At 35.6% G+C, this 20,992-nt stretch overlaps 1 protein-coding gene across 3 annotated transcripts; it reads right to left on the bottom strand.

Moving 5' to 3' along the window:
* Window positions 1-9,689: 9,689 nt before the first annotated feature.
* LOC18032644 (protein ACCUMULATION AND REPLICATION OF CHLOROPLASTS 3) lies at window positions 9,690-20,749 on the bottom strand. 3 transcript variants are annotated; one of them, XM_006420642.2, is made up of 16 exons: window positions 20,282-20,749; window positions 20,135-20,193; window positions 19,953-20,017; window positions 19,236-19,370; window positions 18,760-18,808; window positions 17,415-17,527; window positions 17,258-17,329; window positions 16,896-17,006; window positions 16,355-16,536; window positions 15,179-15,454; window positions 15,001-15,077; window positions 14,494-14,843; window positions 13,416-13,520; window positions 13,169-13,306; window positions 10,800-10,966; window positions 9,690-10,034 (listed from the first exon to the last, which is right to left on the bottom strand). In XM_006420642.2, the coding sequence occupies exons 1-16, from the start codon at window positions 20,611-20,613 to the stop codon at window positions 9,962-9,964; spliced, it is 2,304 nt and encodes a 767-aa protein (XP_006420705.2). In that variant the 5' UTR covers window positions 20,614-20,749; the 3' UTR covers window positions 9,690-9,961. The 3 variants fall into 3 exon arrangements, with proteins under 3 accessions (XP_006420705.2, XP_024038862.1, XP_024038865.1); XM_024183094.1 differs by lacking the exon at window positions 9,690-10,034 and adding an exon at window positions 10,510-10,696; XM_024183097.1 differs by lacking the exons at window positions 9,690-10,034; window positions 10,800-10,966 and having other exon boundaries at window positions 13,214-13,306; window positions 13,416-13,531.
* Window positions 20,750-20,992: the final 243 nt, after the last annotated feature.

Here is a 20,992-nt window from a genome sequence, read left to right as displayed (position 1 = left end):
CTACATTCAACAACTCATCCAATTGTTTTCGAAGTTTTGCCAACTCCGAAGGTGCCATCTGGTAAGGAACCTATGCAGAGGGTCTTGCATCAAGTTCCAGATCAATTCGATGATCTAGAACTTGTCTAGGTGGAAGGGTTCGAGGGAGCTCCGACAACATTATATTTGCAAACTCATCCAACACTTTTACGTACTCATCAAGCACCTCTGCAAACTGATAAGGTTTTAACTCTATCAATGCAGCCAAGAATGACTCATCATTCTTCAACCATTTTGTAAATTGTTTTGTAGATTAGAGTGATGGTTCTGACCTGCCATGAACCTGAAACTGACATTGTACAACACACAACGTCTCCAAGCGTATGATAATGATGCACTTCCGATAAAACATCACATGTACCATAGCAACATAAAAAAACTTCATTCCAAGAATTAAGTCAAAATCATCAAGAGGCATAACAATGAGTTTCACCTTTTTTTCCCATGCTCTAACCCTCAAGGAACAAATAATTACCCCTTAGACACCTACACTCGCAACATTGACAGCTTTCACTTTACTGCCCATTGCGGTCACTTCCAAACCCAAGCACAACACCTTGTGCAATGCTAGGAAGTTAGTCGTGGCTCTTGTATCAAGCATAGCTTGCACTTTAAGTCCATTTACCCATACCGTTGTTACCATCAACCCTTGGTTTGTATTGTTGTGCACAACTTCCTCCTTTAGAGCATTCATTAACTGTAATAAGTTCATCCGCAAAGTACTTGCTTCGGCCACTGAAAGTTCCACCCAAGTCTCTTTGACCAATTCATTGATCTTGTCACGTTTTGGGTAATTCTTTGCCTTGTGTGGATCGTAAAAATTAAAGCTCCCCAAGCTTTTCTTTTTTTACAAATCTCCCAGTTTGGATTTCTTTGAGGCGCCCTCTTTTCTCCTACCATCACACTTAGAGGGGCTAGTTTTCTTTGAATCTTTTCCTTTCTTAGGTTATGAGGGAGAAGAGCTCGCAATCCTAAAATCCACCAAATCATCCGCAGCGGCAATTGCTGAAGGTAAGTCTCGCACCACGTGCCTTCATAATTTAGTTTGTACTCGTGGTTGCATACTTGAAATGAAATTGAAAAGCTTGTCTTCATCGGACATGTTTTGATATCAAGCATCAAAGAACTAAACTCCTTGACATAATCCTTGACAGAACCAGTTTGCTTGAGCTTTTTCAAGCTCTCTCGTGCAATTTAGCCCGCATTGCCTAGCAAGAATTGACTTTTTAATTCTCGCTTGAGTGAATCCCAACTTTCGATATGTTGTCTCTATGCTTCAGCATCCTTCTAGAGCCTACTCTATCACCAAAACTTTGCATCCCCAACTAGTAGGGGTGTCAAAAAAACCCGCCCGGACCGGATCCGGCCCGAACCCGGCCAATCCGGTCTAGGCAAAACCCAGACCTCATATACAGAAAAAGTGGATCCGGGTTTCAAAATTTAAAACCCGGACATATCCGGGCGCGGTCCGGGTTCAGCACCCAAAACCTGAAACCCGGACCCGGACCCGTTTTCCCAATTAAAAAACAAAAAAAAAAACTAAAACCAGTTAGTTACCCTTACTCAAACCCAAATCGTAAAACCAAATCCGAAAATCCCTAATTCCCCAAATCGCAAAACACCCAACCCAAAGGCATAAGTTGAGCGGCGACGCTGGCACCGTCACCGTCGGCTAGCACCCACCGTCAGTTCGTCACCGTCGCCCCTCGGCAGTCGGCAGTCGGCATCATCTCTTCTCGTTTGCATTTGCTGACTCGGTTGTCCTTTTTTTGGCTGTGACGGGAGTCGTTCGTGCAGCGGCAGTAGCGCAGTGCATCCCCCTCCGGCGCCGTCAGCGTCAGCGCCACCGTCTCCAACTCTTCATTGCCACTTTTTCATCCACCATCAGTCCATCACTCTGCCATCACAGCCACCACTACCAGCCGCAGGTATTGATTTTTTTCCTTCCATATTTTGTCTTCCCAGTTGCATTTTTGCCGATTGTTTCTCTGTTGGTGTTGGTTGTTGCTATTTGTGTTTATTTTCAGTCAATTTTGTGCATGGTTGCTGACTTGCTGTTGCTGTGAGGCTAAGTGGTTCTGACTGTAGAATATGAGGAAAATATGGCCAATTTTGTGAGGGATCCTTATTGTCTGCTCGTGTAATACTTAATTTTTATGATTTGTATACGTCCAGCATTTTTTTAATTTCTCCATTTCTTTTTTTCTCCATCCCGACCAATTCCATTTCATCTAAAACCAATCTATAGTGAATATAGACAAGTAACATCTCGCTACCTCTACACATCTATCATTTTGCATTTTAGCTGCACGGGATGAAAGCTAGCTAGATAAGGTAATAAAGTTCACTGGTTTGTATATAGTGTAAAATTTATTTGAGCCATCACCAGTCAAGCAGTCATCACTCTTCAATTTCAAGAGTCTGAATAATCTGGCCCTAAAATGCATCAGCAAACGCACACAGCATATGATTGTATGATGAAACTAGGGGGTTTGTGTCGAGATTTGTTGGGTTATACTATTGAAGTGGATTTTTAATGTTATATTACAACTGGTTATTCACTTATTTGTATGATTTTGCTTCTGTTGGCTGTGTGAACCTCTCTGCCCAGCTTGATTTGATTTGACAACAAAGCAAAACCAGACAATATTTTAATTTTTATGTTGAATCCAAAAATGATATCATCAAATAATACAAATTTGTATGCCATTTCCCTGTTTCAGTCATTTTACTTCCAGTTCATACTCTCATATTTATTGTTAAGTATATGGTTGCTGACTTGCTGTGAGCCTGTGATTAATGTAACTGTTGCTCTTTTTTTTCAGCCAAATCCTTTTGCCTTTTTTAATTTTATGTTGCTGACTTGCTGTGAGCCTGTTAGTTTTATGTCCCTGTCTCTCTTTTCTGTTCACTTTTTCGTTTCCACACTAAAATCTGAAATTTAGTATATCTTTGCTATTGTAACAACAGAGTAGTGCAATGTCGGACAACGTAGAAATCAATTCTTCGAGTGCTCCAGATTTATCTCGTAATGTCGAAGATAAATTGATAATGAGGTTGAGGAAATTTCAGTGTCAACCGTGAATGATAAGAAAAGTAAGGAAGAAACTAGAAAAAAGAAGAAAGTCTCCGAAGCTTGGGAGCACTTTACAAAAATAATGGTAAATGGAGAACAAAAGGCAAAGTGCATGCATTGTAGTGCAATTTTAAAAGCAAAATACCAATCTGGGACTTCAACTTTGAATAGACACGTGGCAATGTGTTTTAAGCAGAATCAACCAAACATAGAAGCAGCACTTCAAGGAAGCCTTAAAGTGATTAAAAGAGAGGATGGAACTTGTGGCATTAGTTATGGTAGTTTTGATCAAAATGTTTTACGGAGTTTGATAGCAAGAATGGTTATAATGCATGAGCTTCCACTTAGATTCGTGGAATATATAGGCTTCCGAGAAATGATGGCACATGCTAACCCCGTGGTTAAGCCAATGAGCAGAAACACTTTGAAGAGCGAAATCTTGAAGTTATATCAAATCGAGAAGGTTAAGACTTTGCATTTATTGGGGAAAAATCATGGTAGAGTGGCCATTACTACGGATTTATGGACAGCTAGTAATCAGAAAAAGGGTATATGGTCGTGACGGCCCATTTCATTGATAATTCCTGGAAATTGCATAGTCGAATCTTAAGGTAATTTGTCTATAAATTTTTATTTGCGTAATTTTTCTTTTAAGTTTATTATTACTTATATTAGATTTTTTTGCAAGTTTAAATTGTAATATATTTTAAGTTTGTGTATTTAATACCGACTTTTGAATATTTGATAGGTTCATCTATGTTCCAAGTCCCCATACTACTGATGCCCTATGTAATGAGTTAGTACAATGCCTATTGGATTGGAACGTGGATAGAAAGTTATCCTCAGTGACATTGGATAATTGTACCACTAATGACGCAATGGTGGAGAAATTGTTGTTAAGGTTTGATACCGATACCTTAATTTCTAGTGGTAAATTTTTCATATGAGATGTACTGCTCATATATTGAACTTGGTTGTGCGGGATGGGTTGAAAGTTATAGAAAGTGGGATTGGAAAGATTAGAGAGAGTGTGAGTCATTGGACACAAACACCAAAAAGATATGAAACTTTTGAGTTAGCTGCTAGACAATTACAAATTAATTGTAAAAAAAAATTGAAATTGGATTGTCCTACTCGTTGGAACTCTACTTATGCCATGCTTGAAGTAGCATTGATGTATAGAAGTGTTTTTTTCTCGGTTGCAACAACGTGACCCTCAGTATAAGAGCTTTCCAAGTGATAAGGAGTGGGATTTGGCAGTCATAATGGTGGAGCATTTGAAATCATTTTACATGTTAACGGAGATGTTTTCGGGTATAAAATACCCAATTGCTAATTTGTTTTTTTCCGTTGATATGTAAAATGAAATTGTCAATTAATAGGTGGCGCACTGCTGATAACCTTGCTATTAGGATTATGGCTGATAAAATGGCTGATAAATTTGACAAATATTGGAATGAAATTCATCCAATGTTAGTTGTGGTTGTTGTGCTTGATCCAAGATATAAGATGATGTTAATTCATTTTTATTTTCCAAAGATATATGGTGATACAGCAGATGAGCTTATTGAGCGTGCACATAAGCTTTGTTATGATTTAGTGAAAGAATATGAATCGAAGGCAACGCGTGTGAGTGGTGGGCAGAATGTTGGATTGGAAATTTCTCGTTCTGAATCTTGTTTGAATTCGAATAAGTAGTGTGATGTAGATGAGTTTGAAACATTTCGAAGCCAAAATAAACGTGCTAAGGTAACTAAGTCGGAGTTGGATAGGTATTTAGATGAGGAATTGTTGGATTCCATTCCGCACTTTGATATTTTAGCTTTTTGGAAGATGCACACAAGCCAATATCCTATTTTGGCTGAGTTAGCTAAGGATATCTTAGCCATTCCTGTATCCACCGTTGCCTCTGAGTCAGCTTTTAGTGCCGGGGGCAGATTTTTGAGTCCGCATCGTAGTAAACTTCTTCCTGACACTTTAGAAGCCTTAATGTGTGCTCAAAATTGGATTTGGGCTTCTACTTTTCGAGGTATAAAGTTATTTGAATCATATTTTAGTAGTATTTATTTGCTTAAAATGCTTTGAATTTTAATGTGTTATTTTTGTCGTAAGGTGGAGTTCCGGAGGATGAGATTTTTACTGGGGAGGAGGTAATTTCGGATGATGATGATGAGCTACAAGCGTCGACAAGTAGCATGACATGAACGTTTATTTATTTATTTGGAATTAGACATGAACTTGTTATTTATTTGTTTTACATGGGAGTGTTTTGACTCTTTTATGAACTATTTTTTGAGTTGTTGAACATTTTAGGATTTTCATGTGTTGTATTGATAATTGGTGTCATAATTATGAACTTATGATATGTTGGATGTTGTTTAGATTTATTGTGTTATTGAATTTAATTTTTTTTATATATAGATTGAATGAGTTTAGGTTAGAAGTTAGATGCATTTTTATTCATTATTTGTGCAAAATTTGTATTGTTAGTATGTTATAAGTTTGTATTTAACTATTTCTCTAATTTTCTTTGACTTAAGTTTGAGATTTATCTTGTATTATGATACACAAAAAATGTGCATGCATGTTGTATTGTTGTATCACTTATTTGGTGATATTTATTTTGGCTGCAGCCGCATTAGCTTATCAAGTGAATTATAAAGTTGTTTCCGAGTCAATAACAAGTTGTTGTGCCTACTGCAGAGTGCAGATGTACATGTACACACATTAACGGAGGACTAAGCTTATTGTTTAATTAATTAAGTTGCTTGGTGCATGCTACTTACCATCTGCCGCTTTGACAATTATTGGATAACTTCTACCAATTTGTTACATTTTAATCAAATTTATTTTCAATTTAAGATAGTTGTATGACTCTGCTGATTAAAAGGGAACCATTGTTTATTTTTAATTTATTTTCAATCTGTTACATCTTAATAAAAATGAAAGAATTTTTTTTTTGAAATATTTGTTTGCGGGCTTAGAAGCCCGGAAGACAAAACCCGGACCCAGGACACGCCGGGCTCAAGCCCGGACCGGACATACAAAAACTGGGTTTTATCCGGGTCCGGGTTTTAATTTTTGGCATTCGGTCCGGTCCCGGGTTGCACCAAACCCGGACCGGACCCGGGGTTTTGCCAAGCCTACCAACTAGATACATGGTAGCAATTGAAACTTACTCCTCTTTGGGTACCTGAGCAGCCTTGAAGTACTGCTCTACATCCCATAGGAAGTTCTCCAACTCTTTGGCACTATGCATGGCACCGAATGGCTTCGGTTCGAGCACATTGATCTTCGCAGGCCCTGCCTCTAAATGTAATAATGCATTGTTGACCACGCGCTTCAACAAACCCAAATAATTTTCTAGCGCCCTAATGTTGCCCCTTAGTTCCCTCGCCAAAGTGGCAACATTATCCAAAATCAACCCAATCTTTTCAGCAATAGTCCTTGCTTACCCATCATAAGCAAATTTTAGATTTGCCAATTCGACTGAGTTAACTTCCATCGTGATCACCAAATTATCCGAATTAAGCGGTAAGTTCCCGACTGCAGCTTCCAATCTAGCCAACCTATCCCTCGTTGTTTCCCTCAACATTTGTTGAAAAACACAAACCTAAACCTGGGGCTCTGATACCAGTTGCCACTTGGCTTTTCTTAAGATGCGGCTAGCCCGTGATGGCATCAAGCCTCGCTCGACCAGCCACTCAACAAAGGAGAAACCAGCACATATACGAGATTGTTTTTACGGAGGCACCAACTTCCAACTTTTCCATTTCCTTCAATAAGAAAAGTTCCAACCTAGCAAGACTATATGTGCTTAGAGGATGTCACTTTCTCCCAAATCTCTATCCCAAAACACAGACTCACTTTTACCAGATATACACAATGCAAATGACACTCCCATTTGCTATATTTCCTATAAAAGTAGGCACCACTAAGCATGATCTAGGGAGTAAATCTCCACTCCCCTAAGGAACAAGGCAATTATTGCCCATTAGCCTAGAAACAAGGAAGTTGTGGGGCATAACCGCCGCTGCCCACTTCTCATGTTCCCACGTTTCTAGCCATGCATTCCAAAGCCATGTCTCCCACTAGTTGCGCCGGCAACCACCCACTCATGCTTGTTATTAGGGGCCATTTCGCAGCCTTTGGCTTAGTTTCGCGCCACCTTACTTGCTGTCCAAAACTCTTCCAGCACGCTTGCCTCACTCATTGCAGCACCCCACGCTTGCATGCCTTTGTACTACGTTCGCGCGCTGTTGCGCCTCGCGTCCGCGTGCCCATTGTGCCTTGAGTCTGCGAGCCCATTGCGCCTCTCGCACTTGCGAGATGTTGCTGCGCTCCCCCTGCATTTGTCCCATAGTGCACACTTACTGTCGTGCCCCAACTCACGCATCATACTTGCCTTGGTTTCGTGCTCACCACAAGCACACTCATGTTGCCACCAAGACTTGGCACAAGGCTACAAGCCAAGCCACGTTATTCAGCCCACCCGGCCTAAGGTGGTGACATCTAGCTACTTGCATTTATAAGAGATTTGTAAGGAGATATCTATCTACTTACATTTATGGGAGATTTGTGAAAATATCTACTACACTCACATTTTTAGAAAAGAAATTTTTTTTGAATTCTCAAACTAATTCGAAAATTTATTCCACAAATATTTGAGGAGATATTTACCCCTACCAACACTTTTGTGAGAAAAAAAAAATTGAATTCATATGACTCGATCTCGTTACTTCAATATTCTTCAGGTAACAAATTGACCAATAGACAAACGCCCTTAGTCATTGAGTAAAAATTTGGTGCATTTTTTAAATTGAAAATGAAAACTAAGGCCTTAGTCGCTGAGTAAGATTTGGTGCATTTTTTAAAAGAAAATATTTTTGAATTCTCCCATAATCTCACCTTTATGGGAGATTTGTGAAAATATAAAGATATCTACGACACTCACATTTTTAGAAAAAAAAATATTTTTAAATTCTCAAACTAATTTGAAAATTTACTTCCACAAATACTTGAGGAGATATTTACCCCTATCCACACTTTGTGAGAAAAAAAATATTTTTGAATTCATACTACTCAATCTCGTGGCTTTGATATTGTTGAGGTAACAAATTCACCAATAGACTAATGCCTTAGTCATTAAATAAAGATTTGGAGCATTTTTTAAATTGAAAATGAAAACTAAGGCCTTAGTCGCGGGGTTAGATTTGGTGCATAAATCAAAATAAAAAAATAAATTTTGTTAGAAATGACGAACAAGTCGTGCCGAGCACAACCCGTCGAACTTGATATGCTGTACCGTGCAGAAATTTTGAAAGATTGGCCCAACGCCGCATACCGGCGGTGCTAGCACACTTATCTTTTTTTAAAATTATTTTGCTTTTACTTAAAAAAGAAAATTAAACTTTTAAGTATAATGAGACTCAATCTCAAGCTCATTATAAACTTATTTCTAAGCCTTCAACCATTTAACCAAAGCACTTTCATTTAGACATAAATTGAAATATTTTTTTGAAATATCAATCATCCAAATTTATAAACTATATCATACAACACTAATCAAATATATTATAATACTTCAAAAAAAAATTTTAGAGTTGCATTAACAATTGATTAGAAATACAATTAAAAAATTTATTACATTTACATAACATAGAACCAACAATTATAAGAAAACAAAACGATATTACATTAAACGATAATACAAATTCAGTTAATGACTTAAATTTAATTTATAATTTAAAATAACAAAACATTAATTAATAATAAAATTTCAATTCAATTAAAATAAAACAAAATATTATTATTTCTAATGTTGTTCAATTCAAATTTATTTACTTAAATAATACTTGAGATTATAATTTAAATAAAATTCAATTAAAAAACCATATTTTTTGTAAACTTTTTCACGTGCTGTGCTTTGACTCATCTGAAATCATATTGTACTTCAAAACATGTGCGCCTAAAAATTTAGGTCCAACCCAACCCAAGTGCATGTTGTGCCATATTGTGTATCTTAACGAAGCATGTTGATATCGTGTCACGTTGTATAGACACATTTCGTACCAACCATGCCGCCTGACTTTTTGGTCATCTCTAGATTTGGTACATGGAAAAGAATCCGGTGCTAAGATCAGCTCATTTTAGCACAACAGTCCTGCTCCTACATATATGGTGAATGCACATTGCATAATGTGCATCGGGCATCACGAAATAGATTTATCTTTTTAATTTTTCAATTATTTCTTAACTTGAATTGTTCCTTTGGTCAAATCCTTTTAGGATAAAAGGCTTAAATTGGTTATTCACTGGTTGTGAGGTAATATTTTGTTCTTCAATTTGTTTTTTTTTTCAGTCTTTCGGCTTTATTTAAGTGATTATATGTTTTCCTATACAAGAATTTTGAATTCTCTTAAAATATTCGAATAAGGCCTGCAAACATTGAATGGTTGCATATTATTTGATATATTGTAGATCATATAATTGCTTTCTAATAAACTCTTTTAAGAGCTGATGCTAATACCTAACAAGCCTTTGGAAACAAATCCGACATCATACATAAGAATTCATTATGCAGAATTCCCCAAATACAGATAGCTTTTTGAGTAAATGAATATTGAAAAAAGGAAAAAAAAATCAGGCAACATACATATGGAGCTATACAATTCAAAATCCATGTGAAAATTTGAAAAAAATAAAATGAAAATGCGACTCTTATATGACCGTCAGCAATTTTTCTTGACACTCGCCGAAAATTCTCTTGCTAATTGCTATTGTTTGCTGACAACCTACTAATTTTTAAGAGTGAAAGAAAAGAGACATGCAAACACTGGACAATAGTTATTCGGTACCGCTATCTGAGTTCAACTGCTTACGGCTTACAAGAACACCCTCATCCCAAATCTCAATGCACCTGCAAATATGATAATTCGAGTGTATCTGTTACAACAGGGAATTAGGGTAGTTAATCTGAACAATTAGATATCTCCAGAAGCTATTTAGGGAATATGACATTACAGTAAGGCTGGGATTGGTTTATGATAAAGAAAAAGGATTTGAGAACATAAATGACCAAAGAACAAGAGGGGCCCCAAAGAAAAAGGTCCGACCTTTCAAACAAAAGTTATTCCTTTTCACTTTCCATTTCTCATAGCAAATAATATTAGCACACACAAATGAAGCAAAAGAAGCATGTTTGAATATCCAACCAAAAAAATCTATTTTTTAAAGGTTAAGATCCACCATGTATGAACAGGTGAAACTTGGCCAAAAGTAGCAGTAATATTGTGATATCAATAACACAGTAACACAAAAAATCGAAAACTTTAAGACAAAGCATTGATATTAGGTGTAGAAGTCTAATCTATTAATGATTTTTCTTCTCATTTAGCACCTGCATCCCCATCCCACAGAAGGAAGAATCATATAAACATCTTTGCAAAGACTCCGAAATCCTAACCACAAACATGTAAGTGAAGCATAAATACTTGTTTTAGCAATGATGCTATCTTCATACACTATTGAAGCTGATAATCACAGTCCTAATTTTATGCCTGTTTTTCCGGTAAAGGGAAGCTGTATCAAGATAAAATGGAGCAAACTCAATAGCCACATGTAATAAATTGATTGAGTTTCATATAATATTACCAAAATGTTATATGAAAAAAATAAGACAAACCTTTTTCCACCAACATCAATGCAAAGGAAGTCGCCATGCCGCCATCCATCTCGGAAACGACCAAAAAAGATGTCACCAAACTTCGAATAGAAGCGGCCCTCACCATTGGCCTTTCCCTTCCAAAAGTTTGCAAACCATCGATCCCCAGTGTGGAAATAAAACCAACCCTACATGATCAGAAAATCAAACCATTTTCAGAATAATCCAGAAGGATATTCTCAGGTATCTATTACATATGATTTTTCCTACCACCAAGTAAAAGAACAATATTTTCGTCACCCATAGAAAGAGGATGTGAATTGGATTTCAGAAGTTGAAGATAAGCAATGATTCAATGCATTTACTTGATTGTCGATCTAGATTTTAGTTCCAATTAATAAAAAGCAAAAGAAAGATACAGAGGCAAAAACTTGCTAAGATCCAAATACCAGATGTTTTTTAGTTATAAGCAAAAGCTGTACTGAGTAGAGTAGAAAAGGCAACATCCATGCTGAACAGGATAAATAACATAAGCAGATAATTAGGAGCGTCTCAGCGGAAATACGTTCAAGTATCTATTTGAATCAACAGCTCAGACAAATTTCCTGGGAATAGTGAAAATTCTAAACAGTAATTGATGATGTAAAATAAATTTGTTCATGAAAAAGTCTTTTATCACATGGAAAGGATTTTGTTTGTAATTTTTATTATTTTGGAATTTTACCCTATATTAATAGGATTTCTGTAACACTTGATCAGCCTCATTAATACTGGACTAAATCAACATTTAATTCAGAGAATCATTTACTAGTTATGGAAATTTTTATCAACAGAGCGAAAATTTAGTTCTACAACTTCTACAAGAGAGAAAATTTAGTTACGTAGTGAGGGTTACTTTCAGTTATTAGACATTTTATTTGGTCTTTAAATTGATTTAGGTTAAACTTTGTTATGTAAGATTTCTCAATCTTTTGGCTGTAGGAATCCTAGCAATAAGTTGGTCATAAGAAGACATGTCCAATCTATAAGTATGTTAACATTCTTCAAAATGATCTGAGTGTTGTTCTGTAAAAATATTAGATCATTTTTGTAATCTTAGAGAGATTCTTTTCCTAGGTTTCTCCTGATGCCCTTTTACTTCAATGTTTTACCACCCATTACAACTCAAACTCAGGTTACTCCTCACAGATCCTGTTAATTATTAATGTTCTAGGCTGATACTTCATAATTATTATATTTTACATAAAAAATAAGCTTCTTCTACAGTCGAGCCAAATCTCCTACCAAATGGCCCTTTTCCTATGCTACAAAATTTTGAAATCCTTAAGTTACTACATCGTATCACATCTTTTCTGCCTTAAACATAATGTGTGAATTGATTCCTTTCATCATAATTGAGAAGCAACTAATCAATTTAACTTCACGTATCATTTGCTTCCTCGAAAAGAATACGTTCAAAGTAGAGAGTTCCCAAAAGTTCAAAAGATAAAAGCCAATAGGCAGAGAGAAAAGACAACTGAAACTGCAAATCAGTAATTAAAACCCTGCTGGCATGTATATGTAAAGTATTGTCAATAAGCCGAGGGTGACAAAAATGAACTTACCCATCAGATCCCCTCAAGTGAGCAGTATCTACTTGCTTTTCTTTCTCAAATTAAAACATTTAAGCATTCAGATTGATATAAAAAACTAGAATCCCCACCCAAAATTCAGTTCTTTGTTTGGGCTTTAGCTCAAAGAAAAATTAACACTAGTGAAGTGATTAAAAAAAAGTATCCATCTATATGCCTCTCGCCTTCATGGCCTGTGATGTGTAGAAGAAGAGAATACTAATCATTTGTTTCTTCATTGTGAGATTGCTTTTAGATTGTGGGGAAAACTATGCAAAGAAGCAAATTTATCTTGGGCTGTTCCGTGCTCTTGTGAAGCTTTGTTAATGGAGAGCATTGATGCTCTTGGGAAAGGAGGAAATTTAAGACTCTTTAGAGAAGTGCAGTTTCAGCTATCTTTTGGGTGATTTGGAATGAAAGAAACAGTAGAATTTTTTGAGAGTCATGAGGGGGCAGTTATGATAGCTTGTGGTAAAGAGTTCACCTTTTGGATACTCTTTGGGTGTCGGTGACTAAAGGATTTCCAGGACACTTCATCTTTTCTTCATTCATTGGAATTGGAGGGAGTTTAAGGATTTAGAGTGTATTCCGCTCATTTTTTTATGGGGATAAGCAGTCTCTTTTGAGTTAAATCAGACTTTTGGGGATTGATCCCCATTTTCATAAGCTTTGATTGATTTTAAGTGGATACCTGGTCCACTACTAAAGTGTACTTTGTCCATTACTTATTAATACAAATACTCATAGTTTCTCATCAAAAAAATAAATAAATAATCAGACCTTGCCATGCATCATATCATCTCTCCATGATCCCTGGAACACATCTCCATTACTGAAGTAAAATATACCCAGACCTGATCTCTTGCCATAACGCCACATTCCTTCATATATACTTCCATCCTCAAGGATCAAACGACCCTGTGTAAATTGTGCAAAAAATGACATTAAATTCCTTTTTTTAAAAAAACTTTTTCCCCTAAAGTATTAAAGACAAAACAAGTTTGCTTCAGAAAAGGAGTTCAAATACCTTTCCTTCAGGAAGACCCCCTTGACATCGTCCCCTATAGATTCCTCCTCTGTATTGTATCTCCACCACAGGAGTCCATTTTTTCGGTGAATCTCGTTCAGCTTCCTGCATGGGAACTGCACAATCAGAATAAAGTACACATGAACTAAACACAAAAAAAAAACCTGAAAGCTCCAAGATAGCAAACAAAAGACAGCACATACCACTATATAATGATACTTAATATTAGAAAGGTACATGAAAAATACTATAACTCCTGTCTTAAGATGCTATGAAATGGAAAAATTCTTCATCCCAAGCAAAAATCCAAGTACTAAAACTACATAACAGAATATAAAGTTTTAGTTTCAAAAGTTGAACTGTTAAATCAGGAGGTTGGAACCAACTATTAATCTAGGCCATGCGTGAGCTATCATTCGAGTTCATAAAACAGTGAACAAAGAACATAAAATTCAAATCCTCTATTCACCTCATGGCACATGCATAGTACACCATTAAGATTAAAATAACAATGCTCAAGAAAATCTTCAGTTGTTAAAAATACAATATTTTTGCATTACCTATATCAATGCACTAAGTGCAGCAGAGAGAAAAATTTAGGAATGGGCTAGCGAGGAACTTCAAAATGTGCCTTTAAACATATGTATGATTCCAAAAACACAAGAGTAAAAGTCTAAACTAGGTACTACTGCAGGACCCTCAATCTTGGCAACTAGGAAACTTGTGGAATATAAACAACCTGGGTAGGTTGCTCTAAGGGGTTCTGATACCCTTTCCTTCTGTTGAATCCAAACTTTAACCTCTTAATCCAACCTCTTGGTTTAAAGCAAATAAATTCATTATTATATAATTAAGTAGGACCAATTAAATTTTTCTCCCAGAAGAATGATTCATAGATGATAGAACAAACTACAAAACTTGAATTAAGGAAACAATAGATCTGTAAGAATATTAGCATGCATCCAAACTTTCCTATTGTGCATCAGAAAATATTTTTGTGTCAAAACTTTTCTATTGTGCATCCAAAAATATTTGTATCAAAACATCCCTATTGTACATTTTGTTAAATGCAAATTACCAGCATAGATGCTGCACGTGTGGATAGCACTCCTTGCTTCTTACGAACATCAGCAGTTTTTCCCTTCAATAGAGTAGCCGCAGTGCTATAAAAATCCCTCATTACATCAAAACTTGCACCAGTAGGTGGTTCTTTGACATCATTCTCAGTCTTGGGCTCTTGTTGTTGTGAACAAAAAATATCCAACTCCTCTGATGCTCTGACACCAATAGGAAGGCAGAAGATGCCGAGGTTGTCAATCATTGTACTAGCCCGAGAGTCAGCTGATCTTTCTTTGGCCCACTGTTGTGCAATCTGATACCCAGGTCCCAAGTTCCAACTATTGAGTAGCTCCCTTTGGAAAGGAGTTCCTAATAAGGAATTGTAATTGTGGTGTGTCAAAATTGGGGAAAAAAAAATCAGTAAGTTTTATCAATGTCCAGGATCCCAAAGTTAACATAATATGACTCATCAAGCTGAAAATTAGTAAATCAAATCTAATGATGGTAAGCAGTTTTATAGCACTACCTTCTGCAATTTGATCGTATAAGTTGGGTGGTTCAGTCCTCGATTCATAAAATTCAGCCTCACTTTGTCCTGACCCACTATGACCATGATAGGAAGCTTAAAAGGTCACATAACATATACATTAACTACTTTGAGGTGAATTAATTAAAAATGAGATAATTTAAGAAAACAAAATAACCTCGAAGCATCGTTGTTGTAATTGGTCAATAGTGTCGGAGCATCATTAGAGTAATTGTAAAATCCTTCGGAAACACTCTCATCAGAGATTTTATTTTCTATTTCACTGGTGCCTGGTGGACCAATAACTTCAGAAACGCATGCATTATCAAATTCACTGTTTCCTTGAGTATCATTTGACTGTTGATGATTTCTTCTCAGTAGATTAAAAACAAAGGGAAAATGATGAGCCAATCTAGAGAAAATGCTGCTTTTCCGAGAGGCCTGTTCAACCAATCTGGTAATTGGATGAAATTTAAATTAGACTTTAAGAGGGGAAAAAAAAAACTAAAAAACTAATAATTTATGAACCAGCACTGAAGAACTAGCTCCGACTACTTTTTGTTTTATTCATTATTTCTTTCTTCCTCATTTTATTATTTCTGGCTACCTAAGTATTCATGATTTTACCTACTCAACTGTCCTGAGTAGGTAAAAATCTTTCCATCCCATAAACACTGGTAAATTACCTGGATAAGGATAAGCATCCACGAAGACCTCAAAGAGGCAGTAGGATTGCAGCTCGGGCAATTGCTTACTATAGGGCATGGACCCAAGTTGAAACTACTGACGCTAACTAGGCGCTACAATAGTTATTTAGCACAAGGAAAAAGTTGTTGCAGCAAGTGACATCATAAAAATTAAAGTTCAGCAGGTAGCTTGAAAGCAGATATAACTCCTCACATTACGGCTATCAAGAGCACATGCTTGTAAATATAGAAATATCAAAACTCCTGCTATTTTTATGCAGGAATTGAAAATGGAAAGCTATATATTCACATGCATTTTGAAGAAAGTGAAACATGACACAACAAGAATAGCAAAAAACAACAATGCAAACGACTACAGAACAACTAATCACTGAAGACATAAAACAATATTGATAATTTACATAAAAATCACTATTGCCGAGCATGGCTTCAAAGGAATGTCTGTTATTTGTAAGTCATGATTCTCTAATGTTTATAATGAAACTAAATTCAAGGTTCAAATTATTTGGCACAAGAACAACACTCAAAATTAAACTTGGAAGGAACCAGCTCCTTCAGTTGATAAATACCAACTTCACAGATGAGTAACCAATTTACATTCAAGAACTCATAGTTGTCATTACTATTATTAATGAATGGATACTTACCCTAAAGTAACAACTGTCGTCACAAGCAGGTCAGGCTCCAAATTAGGTTCATGAACAAAAGATACGATAGTTTCCCCGGTGTATTCTGTAATTTGACGGAAAGTATGCAAAAAGCTTTGCAAATCATTATTGCCAATAATATTTGACGTAGCAACAACACATATGACCATGCCATTCAGTTCCTGTGTAAAAAAGAAAAACAGAATAACTAGTAATCATTAGAACAGTTGTAAAAGCACACTGCAAAACAGGGAGAGTTTATTTGGATCAACAGAAAGTGAGGACAGTTGTACCATGATAAGGTTTGTAACAGAAGTGAAAACAATATAAAGAATTCAAAACGCTTCCAGGACAGAAGCGATACCTAATGACAAACACATACAAATATACACAAAAGGGACACCCAAAAACTTTGTAAATTGTGCAGTCTGATTCAAGTTCATCATATCTTTAAACCCTTACTAAAGAAAACAACGGAATTTTTAATCAGCCTAAATGAGACCAATATAAGAACTGTAACCATGTTCACTTTGATCAATACCTTTACACCAGCACCAATGAAAGGACAGTCGTATATAGCTTGCAAAATTGAAGTTTTAATGTTGGAACCAGCTCCAAATCCAATTTTTGCTTCTTTGTAGTTTCCCAAAATCTGTACACTGTTGCATTAGCCTTTAAAGAACAAGCATATAAATGGGAAAATAGAAATATTCAACTTTTGTCTTGTGCTATCAATTGAATCAGAGTATTTTTCTAACAGAATGCAACAGGAAACAAATAAAATAATTGATAAGGGAAATTATGAAGAACGGACTGGAAGAAAAGTGAATATGAAAGTGCAGCCTTAGAGGCATTGATAATCAATATTAATCTACACTAAAATGAGAGTTAATGGAAACTTACTTTAAAAATTTCTGAAACTTTGAGTTCTTTCACATTGCTATGTACTATGTCAATAAGTTTTCTATGCATGTCCTGTAAATACCCAAATATTAACAATTGATAGCGCGGATTGCATGACATGTTTAAGCCAATTAAATCACGGAGAAGGTTTACTCACAGATAATAGAGTAGAGATGGCATTTACAGCCAAGAAAACAGCATTATTTGCAGTTTTTAAAGCCTCGTCTAGTGTAACTGAGTCCTTTTCAAGTAGTCTGTCGGTATCAATATCTGTATATGACAAAGAGAAACCATAATACTCTGGTTCAGCCTTATTAAGTCCATTAGTACCAAAAGTTAAAAGAAACAAAAAAGGGTCATATACATTTAATCTTGAGGGTACACAAGGAAAAAAAAGAGGAAAATGATGATTTATAACGTTGCTGAGAGATGATTAATCACTTTGTATGAAAAGTCTGTCATGCCTAAAGCGATTTGAAGCTCAGCTTAGATATAGCTAACATTCTATAACCCATGAACTCTATTTACTGTACTAGAGAATCCTCCGGCAATAACCGATAGCATAAAAGATTCAAACAAAACCTATCCCACCAAAAAATAGGGATTAGCAATATTACGAATTAACACTAGAAGGAACTAAGATACAAAGTAAGAAATTCGGTACCAAAGAGCCACCTCCCTCTAATAAAAACTTAACTTCAGATGCCAAAAGAGGTAGAATTTTGACCTGGGATGATGATAGTGAAAGAGATGTAAGGAAATTTTCATAATGAAAGTTTTCTCTAGGAAAGTTGATTTATATTAAGACTTTATCATTTAATAAGAGTTTCTCTAAGACCAGTGCATTTGGGCGAAGACTTCTTTGATTATGCACGTGTGCGCTAAAGTTCTATTTCAAAATCTCTGTTTGGCAGTTACTGCCCCAAACATGTAACAGTAAATGTTCAAACCAATGGGAATGTATAAATTGAGCCAGAAGATCCCGCATTTAGAACTGAATGTGTAACAAGATGGGAAGATTACAAGTGATCTTCCAATGCACTCAATTATCTAATGAGGTCCAAGCTTATATGCTTCCTCTTTCCAGAATTTATTGGAGGTCAAGATAGTGTTGCACATGTTGGTAGTTGAAGGGGTGTAAGGGCACCAAGGGAAAGGTCAACCCATATGAAGAATTCTTATTCCTTGCCTTCTAGAGTCCATGTTAAACAAATGTAAGTACTAGATCTTCAAGGTTGGATCATTGTACAGACTGAATTAAAGCCAAAATTGATGACACTATTCTGTGGTTCAACTTCCAATTCTTTAGCTCCTTCATGCTCCTTTTTTGGAGATATTTAGATACTAATCAAAATTCAGTTGTATCTTCTTTTGGACAGCTGATTCAAAGACCATGAAAAGACCCTACACCCAGTGAAATGTGCATTTTGATATGGTCTCTTGCCATCTTACCTACTCTTAAAATTATCCTATTCAAAATGAAAATATAGCAAAACACCTACCAATGTAAAAGTTTATATGATCTTGAAGTTTTGCTGCCAAATCCTTTACCTGCAACTCAGGTAACAAGAAAATTATGAAGGTAGAGATAATAACTTCAAAATATCTGGAAAGATAAAATATTATTTAAATACTAAATAATTAAATTTGAATTACGAACTAAGTATTTGATTAGTTTTAAATTAATTTATAATGCATCCCACCCCAACTGAATCAATTTCCCATGAAGGTTGGTGTGAAAGGGTTCAAAATCTTGACCTCTTGCTTCCACTGCAAAAGCGAAATCAATTGGGTTGCCCCCTTGGAGATGAATGATCAAGGACTAAAAGTTTAAAACTAATCTATTAGAAATTTCACACAAAGTAAAACTATTAAAAAAAAGGTTATTTAAATGATGATCTTTTCTAATAAGAGTTTTTACTCTCTCTACTTGTGGCAAGAAAGCATGTATTCGTCATGATTCACTAGAAAACAATACCTCATCAAGGCGTCTTTGTCCTTCAAAGCTAAAAGGCTTTATAATAATAGCAATGGCAAAACAATCCAAAGACTTTGCTGTCTTGAGAATATCAATAGCCCCAGCGTCATCCGAACCATAACCCGCACTAGCCAACTACAGGGGGAAAAAAAAGAGCAGAGTAGATATTGTTGCCATTAAATTTCAAGCAGACAGCAAACAGCCGTAAGAAAATAAAGCGACATGTAATTGAAGTTTGAAAAAATATATGCCCGATCAGGCTTTCTTCTAGTCGTTATAAATAGATTTTTTTGAAAATTACATTTACTAAGACCACAGATTATTTCTTTCAGGATACAAGAGGCTAAAGGACAAAAAAGTGGATAGAAAACTCAGTTCTAAGCATAAAGAGTTTAGCAAAAGAAATGAAGATGTAGTAGGCTAATTGAGCCTTAATTTCGTAAAAATAACTTCTTTCTAATAAGTACATAAGCACATGCAAGGTTGAGAGTCCCCAGAGCCAAAGATTGTGATTTGACAATGAACTAAAGACTGTGACTTGATTGGACAACGAAAGATTGTAATTTCTTTGCCCTTTGCAAAAAGGTTCAAGTTTCCTATGAAGTTTGCATGTTTTATGGTGGCAAGGCAATTTACGTAATCAAACAAGCAGAACTATTTATAACAAAAGTACATAATCAAAATGCAACAAGTGGATCAGTTAAGGAATGTACAAACAAGGATAATAGCCTTCGAACATGTCTGTATGAACGATGGAGCTTCCACAATTCTTGGAGTTAAATCTGCAAAAATTAAATGGAAATAGCATCATATAATCACACACTAGCTCTACATATATTACCAAAAAAAAAAAAAAAAACAAAGAGCCTTTGTTCAAGACTCTAGACCGGATAAAATACTTTTTCCAAGAAACCTCTGTTGTAATTGCACATTCGGTGACCCATCAGTGACAATATTCCTGCACAAAATAACAATAGCAATAATAATAATTAGCAAAAAAGAAAAAAAATTAACAATTAGTGTAAATGAAATGCAATTTGCAATACCAAAATTGGAGCGAGGAGGAGGAATTAAGAGGTGAATCCAAGCAAAAATCGAGAAGCGCATCCTTTCTACTGCCAATGGCAATCACTTGCACACATTTATTATTAGAATCATTTTCATTTTCACAAACACTTGGTGGGCAACTTTCATCATTTTCACTCATCGTAACTCTAATCCTACTACTACTACTATTACTACTACAATAATAAGGCGGCTTCCATTTACGTTTACATTTTATTTTTTTTCCAGAAGAAAAGGACGACGTGGCATTATAAGGAAGCAGAGACACCGAGTGGGAAGTTTTGAAAAGGGGGAGTTCAAGTGAAATGGACATCTTTTTGTTGTTTTGTCAATTCTTTGAATTGAAGACTGATGATAGATCATCGAGAAAGAAACAGAGCAAGGAAGGCGATGAAGCGAGTGATATTTTTGTGTGGTGGGTTCTTGTTGGATTCAATCCATATTGGGCTTTCTTTGATGGACTGCACTCACTCATCATAGTTTATAGAATATTGATATTTGACCTCACTATGAAATTTATCTCTTTTTTTTTAGAATTATTTTTATTAAAAAATTATTATTATATATTTTATTTTATTAAAAAATTATTATTATATATTTTATTTTATTCTCGAATCCCGTTTTTCTCCCTAGCATAACTATTGCCCCTACCACCTATCTCCATCAACAACAGGTTCATCACTACCACCACA

Source organism: Citrus clementina, unplaced genomic scaffold, assembly GCF_000493195.1.
Source record: "Citrus clementina cultivar Clemenules unplaced genomic scaffold, Citrus_clementina_v1.0 scaffold_9, whole genome shotgun sequence".
Classification (NCBI taxonomy): Eukaryota; Viridiplantae; Streptophyta; class Magnoliopsida; order Sapindales; family Rutaceae; genus Citrus; species Citrus x clementina.
This window is presented reverse-complemented; position numbering and strand designations above follow the sequence as displayed.

Excerpts from the sequence above, each read along its gene's own strand:
- LOC18032644 (XM_006420642.2), bottom strand. The coding sequence starts at position 20,613 with ATGTCCATTTCACTTGAACTCCCCCTTTTCAAAACTTCCCACTCGGTG. Across the intron at positions 15,078-15,178 it reads TACAACAACGATGCTTCGAG|TGGGTCAGGACAAAGTGAGG; the intron begins GTTATTTTGTTT and ends TCATGGTCATAG. Across the intron at positions 13,307-13,415 it reads GGGGTCTTCCTGAAGGAAAG|GGTCGTTTGATCCTTGAGGA; the intron begins GTATTTGAACTC and ends CAATTTACACAG.